Source organism: Cupressus sempervirens, chromosome 7 (assembly GCF_028749045.1).
Source record: "Cupressus sempervirens isolate cs-2001-9-10 chromosome 7, ASM2874904v1, whole genome shotgun sequence".
Lineage (NCBI taxonomy): Eukaryota > Viridiplantae > Streptophyta > Pinopsida > Cupressales > Cupressaceae > Cupressus > Cupressus sempervirens.
In genome coordinates, this window is record NC_143124.1 from 46,752,651 (window position 1) to 46,761,544 (window position 8,894).

Consider the following 8,894-nt stretch of genomic DNA (forward strand, 5'->3'; position numbering starts at 1 on the left):
TTGTTAAGCATATTTTGTGTGCTTCTAAGATATTAAAGATCTTGCTTGAAAATTTAAAAGTGGGAAATAGACTTATTGTAATTAAATATTGCATTCAACAAGATTCCCTTATGGGATATAAGTGTTTCTTTTGTATGCAAGAAGATGTTCTTGTAGATGCATTTTCCAAGGTTGCAAAGAAGTTAATCACAATAGAAAGGGTTTTCTTAATGGAGGTGTAATTTATGAACTTATAAAAAAGTAATATTTTTAATCTTTTATTAATGAGTGAATCAATATTTCATAACGTAGGAGGATATGATATTTTTATTTTGATCTAATTTTAGTAAATATCATTTGAAGTTTGCTAGAAAATTTCTATAAACATTGAGATCCTTTCAAGGCCTAGTGATCTTATTTGGTTATAATAGTAAGAAGAGTACATCAAAGTCTATGGCTATGTTAGTTGGACTTCATTAGGGTGATTGTTTGAATGTGAATCCCAATAGTCATATGACATTTAGATATTGATGTAGAATCATATAATTTGAATAAAATTCAATCAATCAATCATGTTTTATGTTTTCTCCTCTTATATCACTTTTATTTCGTACCAAAGCATTTTAAATTCCTATTATTCTACACAAGGAGTCATCCTAGGAAGAAATAATATGTATTGGTTGGTATTTTTCAATAATACATTATTATTTTTTAGATTACCTTATCATTTTAATTTGTTTATGGATTACCATTTTTCTTTCCTTAGCTAGGACTATTGAGTCACATTCAGCTAGTTAAAAATTGCACAGATCTCTAATAAATCATTATTATTTCCTTAACACCTCCAAATCCAATTAGGTATAGTAACTAAGGATTAATGACTACAACCCCAAATATTAGAGATATTGTTATACAATTTTGGGAGCATAAAGATGTATTGCATGAAGAAGAAGATTATTGTGCAAACTTAACACTTGAGAAAACATTTTACAGTTTGGAATTAGTTTGGCACAATGAAATTTTTATTGTTTTTATTGTTATCTCTAGCTTCTTTTAACTATTGCAAACATTTTTTTGAAAAAATGATATTTTTTATTGTTTGGGTTAAGTTTCCATGTTCTCAAAGAAATACATTTATCTTTATTTGTTACATTAAAATTTGTGAGATTTGATTAAATTTGTTAGTTTCAAGATTCTAATGACTTGAAACTCATGAGATGTGACCTAACCATGAAAAAAAAAAAAAGAATTTTACTTTGGATGGAATTGGTGAATGCTTAGTGGTTGAAAGAAGAAATAATGGATCTTTAGATTGCAATCTACAAGATGGTATGGTAATTCCTTTAAGGATGTCTTTTGTATAGTGTGGAACCCAGTCTACCATCTTGACATCTCTAAAAGTTTTTTTTCAACATCACAGCCATATAAAGATATCTACTAAATTTTTTTAGTTGTTTCTAAGAAGTTTATACCATATTCATTTTCTTGAAGCTTGTCCTATGAAGAAATTTCCTATAAAGCTTCCACATGGAAAAAAATTGATTTCTTGTTGTTTAATAATTCTTTTTAATGAAACATTTATTTAAAAAGTTACTACATTAAAGAAATATGTACCTTAGACTATTTTGCCTTAACATTGTGGTTTCATTCATGAAAGGTGTCAGTTCTCACTCTAGATCCTTTATTGTATGGAATCTACATGAATTTTGTTCTTTTTTTGATCGTCGATTCATAGAAGTTTGTTGTTTCTTTATTGCTAGCACAATATGGTTCAGATCTCACTTTTTATTGGTTTATATGGTTCAATGTTCTATTTTTTTAAGCTTCATGCATGACTATTATTTTGTAGAATTAAGTGTTCTTTATAAGTTTTCAGCTTTAATTAAATTGTTCATGTTGGAGGTGAAATTTTACACATTAAGAACAATTTAAAAATGCATATGGTTTTTCTATTTTAAAATCATGTGTAACACACCATTTCTAGAGTAAGGTAAATCTATAATGATGATGCACAAAAATGGGGTTAAGTGGTTACTTCTTTCTTAAAATTGGTAAACCTAAACTTGGAAGAGAAAGTTCAAATTATTCGCAAGAATTGTATTACCTTAAATTTAGTTTGTGAAAAAATAATTTTTAAATTTTAAATTTATGGTTAAGTGGTTCAAATCTTATGCACAATCTTGATGTTTTGACAAAAAAAAATATGGTGTCTAGTGTGCACATAAGAAAGCCATAGTTAGAATAAACATTTTAAACAAATGCCAAGTAGTGGCTAAGTACTTGCCTATTAGTATTATATTGGTATTATAGTAAAATAATAATATAAAATGAAAAATAAAATTTTAATTATTTTAAAGCTTTTTTAAAGTCAAATAATATAATTTATTTTTTATATTTAAAAATATTTTTATACTAAAAATAAAAAAATATATTGTAATATTATTCAATTGCATTTTAGTTATGTATACTATCATTTTCTAAAATATTTTATTTTTCAATTTTATTATTTCATTATTAAAATTATATAAAATGATTATAGTCATAAACCAAATTAAAATAACATCTAATAACAATCCAAATTATATTAATAGTTTTCACGATTAAAACTAAATAATAAATAATGCACAAAGATTAGCTTTATATGTTGAAAAGAATATAAAACATATGAAAAATAAATCAATAGAACATTTATATTTAAAATTATATAATAGTTAAGCTAAAAATATAATTTATATAATAGTTTGTACATACAGATAAAAATATGGTACTAAAATCATTAGTTTTTTATATTACAGAAATTGTTCATATAAGATAAAAACTTTCATAATCAACATATAGCTAAAATTTTGGTAACAAAATTGTTAGTTTTTCATATTCTCCAAATTGCTCACCCATATAAGAGTAAAAATTTCATATCCAATCACATTAGCAATAAATAAATTTCACAATTTAATAACTTAAAAAATGTGCATGTAAACTATTAAAAATGATTATTTTTGAACATATTTAATTTTAATTCATAAAGATTGGTTGAAAATGAATTATTTAATAACTAGTTAATAGTAAAGATTCAAAAAGTGATGCAATAGTACTTAGCCTATTGGAAAGTACTCATAAGAAAACCATAGTTAGAATTAACATTTTAAATATGAAGTTATTATATTTTAGTTCGTATTTCATTCTTTATCCTTTTCTGATACTCTTTCATATATTTTTTGATATGGAAATACTTGAACCTTGAATATACATAACAAGAACCTAGAATCCCAATACTGAGCCTACCAATTATACTTTGCAATCAAACTCTTTGCATATATTACATCACTTGATTTTTGTAATGTAAATTGATAATTTCTATAAAATAATTGAAGTATAATAAAATAAAAGTTGAATTTTTTTTATGATTCATAATATTCATTGTGGATAGACACAACACACACTTTCTAAAGAATGTAAGCCATGTATGTATTTCATTTTCAAGTGTCACCATCTATTTCATAACTAAATTGTGATATTTCAACAAAAAATTTAGATATTTAATATTGCAATCATAAAGACATGCCAATAAATTTATTTTCTATGTTAAAATCTCTTTCTAATATATTATTAGTTGCTATTATGGTTTATACTCAGAAAGTCCATTTTGTAGTACATTATTCCATCTATTTTTGTGGTGTGGTGCAAATTATACTTAATAAATATTTCTAACATTTTATTCCACACCATATTTGTATTGAGCAGATATTTATATAAACGATAATAATTTCTATAAAAATGTTAAATGATCTTATTGTAAGATTTTCTTGGTATTTCATATTTATGTTTTTTAAACAACCTTTTACAGGTTTTTTTGTGTTGTTGTGAAATTCAAAATTAAATTGACATAGGTAGAACACAAAAATCTTAACTTGAACATACCATTTTTGCTTTCGAATCACTCCATTTGAACATATTATATCTTTCAATTTTCTTAATATAAAATGATAACAATTAGTTTTAAAAAATATAATAAAATTAGTTTAAAAATATGACAATTCATATTTTTTTGTGAATAGACACAATAGGTACATTATCTAAAGAATGCAACTAATGGATATCCTTCCTTTTTTGTTGTCACTGTATATTTAATTACCAAATTGTAATGTTCCAACAAATTTTTGAGATAGTTAAAATTGCATATACAAATGTATGCCAATAAAAATTGTTTAATACTAAATATCTATTTCTAACATATTATTATACTAAAATAATTCATTTTATTATTTACGATTTCAAACTAATTTTGTGGTGTGGTTCAATTTATGCTTAATATTTCTTTCTAACATACTATTCCACACTATTTTTGTGTTCTACAATTTACACCAAGAACAATAATTATTATTAAAATGTTGAATAAAACAATATTATACTTTTGTCATTTATTATCTTTTCTTAATATGTGATATGACAAGAATCTACATAACAAGAACTCTTAACAGTTGTATTTTAGAATATATTTTTTATTTTATCACACAATTTTTTAAATACAAAATTAAGATTGCAACTAAAAAATATGCTAGATTCATAATATTTACTTTGACCAGACAAAATGCACTAACTTGCCAAAGAATGCAAGTGATGGATACCTTTCATTTTCAACTATAACTGCATATTTAGAAACAAAATTGAAATTGACTTTTGAAAATGTATTCAAAAGGCAGGCCAACAAAGTTCTGTTTGATTGGCCTTTATTTGTAATCCATGGCAGAAACTTAACGACACGTGATCCATGTCATCTAATGAAGGTGAGGTGAAGGTTGATGCAGTTCAATTCCCACCCACAGTACCTGGACATAAAGTGAGTTTAGATGTTGGTAGATGGGAACATCGATTTGTTTTCTTTGAATTATAGTTGAAGTTCAAAGATTCATGGTTGAAATTGAAAGGTTCTCAAAGAACCTATCAAGAATCAAATGTGTGACTACCAGATAAAAGACATATCTCCACTATAAAGCCTGAAGAAACATAGTATAGCTCTAATACCTATTTGATAGAACACACAGTAGATCTAATGCCAATCTGAAAGATGTAACACGAACAATACAATGTGCTGCCGCACAATAAACTATGTTATATTTCATTCCACTGTTGTGTCCATCCTAATTACATTACATGTTGCCTCTATTTATAGAGATCTTAAATTATTTTTGGAAACATCTACATTAGCCGACATAGGAGAAATAAACTTTTTCTAGAACTATCTACAACTTTCAAAACTTTACCTAACCCTATACGGCTTCCAGGACTTTACCTAACCCTATTCGGTAATCCTCTTGGAATTTTTAGAATCCTTTATTATTCATTTACAATTCATTTGAGTTAAAATTACACATTCCAACACTCCCCCTTAATTTAAACCTCAAATGTTATTACATACAAATGCCAAAATGCTTTCTTTTGCCGAAAGCCAAAATTCCATTTTCCAATAATAATGCCTTTGTTAATGCATGCCTGTCACTTGCCTCATCTGCCACAAATGCCGAAAATCTTTTTCTTTCTTCGATGCCATGCAAAAACCTTTTTCTGCTTTGATGCCATGCTGAAAACCTATTTCTTCTTTGATGACTTGTTCTAATCCTTTTCCAAATGCTACTATATTTCTTCTTACTCTTGAACATTTATACTTAAAAAAACTTTTGATCATACTTGTAATTTTCTACCAACTCGATCCATAGCTCCATCCAAAGTCTATTTTTAAGCACTTGTCCATACAAATATTTTTAGAGTACTTATTCCAACACATCTTTTCACTATGACTCTTTAAGCCACAAATATTACATGGATGTAGATCCCAACATTTGTCTTTTGTGTGTCCTTTCCTGTTACAATGTGAACATTGCAAAATATTTATGCCTTCAACTGATTCTCTTAAACCTTTATTCATCTTTCCACTACCTACATCATATCCAAGACCTGCATATTTTGGCCTGACTGTAGTCTCAATTGGATTCCTTATTCCCTATTCATCCTTTCTTAGACCTTTACCTTTGAAACCCATTCTTTCCATAATGTTTAAGTCAATACTATTATTATCATAACAAACAAGATCTGAAAACTTCTTTTCATCATGAACACTTTCAACTTCACAAAAATCACAGTTCTCAATCCCATAATCACTTAAATCATTTGTGTCACAAGATACATCACACAAAGATGGATTAAACTTTAAATTTCTACTCTCTTGCTTTAGATTAAACAATTCAATCTTCAACATACTATTTTCCTCTTCCATTTTCTTCACCTTTTCTTCTAAAGCTTTGTTCTTTTTTTCAACATCATCAAACACTTTTAACGTTCTTCTAAATCTTTATTTCTAATCTTAATATCATCAAACAACTTTATTTCTTGTCCTAGTTCTTCATTTGCATTTATATAAACACTCATCTGATTTAGAAAACTCTGCCTTTCTACACTTAGTTCATTTCATAGCTTTGTCAATTCTCCTTGCAAAACATCATTTTCACACAATAATTTTACATTTTCTTTCTTCACCTTCATTAATTCTTCTTCTAAATTAGTTGTCTTCTCTTTCTGAACTCTACTACCTTTTCCCATTGAAACACAAGAATTTAACACACTTTGTTCTTCTTTCCTTTTAACAGCAATAGAGGAATTGCTCAACTGAAATTAAATAAAAATTTGTACCATACCTATTTGCCAAATCCTTTCTCTTCCTTAGATCTTCAGCTTTGCTCTCATTTGCCCTTTATCCACAATGACATCTGCCCATAAAACAATGCCCAGATTTTCTACTGCACAACACTTCCTCTGTCGTCTTTTCAAAGAAATTGTCTTTTCTATTACACAAATCAATCCTCCATATTTCAGCAGCATCAAAACATTGCTTCCTCTTTAATCAACAATTTTTTCCACCTGGCTCTGATACCAATTGAAGAAACATAGTATAGCTCTGATACCTGTTTGATGGAACACACAATAGATCTAATGCCAATCTGAAAGATGTAACACAGAACAATACAATGTGCTGCCACACAATAAACTATGTTATATTTCATTCCACCGTTGTGTCCATCCCAATTACATTACATGTTGCCTCTATTTATAGAGATCTTAAATTATTTCTGGAAACATCTACATTAGCCGACATAGGAGAAATAAACTTTTTCTAGAACTATCTACAACTTTCAAAACTTACCTAACCCTATACGGCTTCCAGAACTTTACCTAACCCTATTCGGTAATCCTCTTGAAATTTTTAGAATCCTTTATTATTCATTTACAATTCATTTGAATTGAAATTACACATTCCAACAAAGCTGATTCTTGGAAAATTATTGTTTAAAAGGGTATTTTATAGCTCGAGAACAATGTCCACTGATGAGATCGCAGCTACTCTGTGGAGAAAGCTGTTTAAGAGCGTAAAAATAGGAGAGAGTTTGTTTTACACATTACGATAGTGAATTGTATTTCTCCAATCATAGTTGCCACAGATCTGCTATTTAAGTACATGGGAGTGAGCCTGTCAGCAGAGGCCAGGGAAAAGGTGGAGGCGATGGTTCAAGGCGTATTCCCCTTAGAGGGAGCGAGCCTTAAAGCAGAGGATGTTGCACAAGCTACTTTGTATTCGGCCAGTGAGGATTCCAAACATGTTAGCGGTCACAATATAGTGCTGGATGGGGATGTGACAGTCATACGAGATGAAAGTGCAGTGTTCGGAAAAGAGTAATGGCTAATATCTTAGACAAATTGTAAGCCTGTAGTAGAGGTCCTGCATGTGAAAAGAGGAAAAAATCACTTCTGACACAATAATGCAGGCAATTTCTCTATCAATTTCTCTATGAAGAAGCTTAAAGGAATGTAGCTGTCTTTCACTAATATATAATTGACTGTTTCTACGTTTGTTAATAAGCACGAGATGTTAATAAGAATTTAATTGTATTTTTTTTAGTTAAATTGTCATTTCTTATAAGATTAAATGGAACACTTAAGTTCACTATAACTAAGTGATATTCACATTAATTAAGTCTTTTATCTCACAAGATTTAATAGAACACTTAATATGCATTCCACTACTACAAATATATGTATAGAAATATTTTGAATAAGATTTTGAAGACAATTTTCTTATTCCATGATAGACAGATTGTGATTTGAAATGTTATGCAAGTGAAATTACATAGTTTAATTCTAAAACAAAAGGACTACTATGGAAAATAGATTGTAGCAATCAATTTTCTTTAATTAATAAGTATAATATATATTTACAAGTCTTTACATTAATTGGCCTATATAGAGTAGCTTAGTCACAGAGATGACTGACTTACTTTGCCTTATATATGGCTAAGTGTTTGAAGTTAATAGACAACAAGACTTATAGATACCAACATAGATCAACCTAGTCTACCATCTTGACATCTCTAAGAGTTGTTTGTTAACATCAACACCATGTAAAGATATGTATTATAGTTTTGTGGATTTTTTCTAAGAGGTTTCTAACATTTCCATTTTCTTGGAGTTTATGATATGAAGAAATTTTCTATAAAGCTTCCATATAGAAAATATTGGTTCATGACCTTAAATTTATGTGGGATTTGATAGTTAGCCAACATGGAAAGCTGTACTTGAATCTTGGTGTTTAATAAATATTTTTAAAGCAACCTTTATTTGAGGAGTTCCTAGACTTAAAAGAGATGTATATTTTGTTACATTATATTACTCTAAATCTTGTTTGTTAAAAATTTTTTTGCAAAAAGAGTGGTAAAAATTTATTAAGACAAAAAGGAATACAACAAGGAGAGCTCAATAAGGAGCTTGATCCTAAGCAACAAGATCATCAAATTCTTGCACCATCTCAAAGGATAGTTGCCCCCTATCCCTAATATTCCAACCCGGATCATGACTAGAAGCCCATTTGG

The 8,894-nt window shown here is 28.1% G+C and overlaps 1 protein-coding gene across 1 annotated transcript; it reads left to right on the forward strand.

Moving 5' to 3' along the window:
• Nucleotides 1–7,346: 7,346 nt before the first annotated feature.
• Nucleotides 7,347–7,705, forward strand: LOC149545390 (short-chain dehydrogenase reductase 2a-like). The gene is made up of 2 exons (XM_089793760.1): nucleotides 7,347–7,413; nucleotides 7,461–7,705. The coding sequence occupies exons 1-2, from the start codon at nucleotides 7,347–7,349 to the stop codon at nucleotides 7,703–7,705; spliced, it is 312 nt and encodes a 103-aa protein (XP_089649886.1).
• Nucleotides 7,706–8,894: the final 1,189 nt, after the last annotated feature.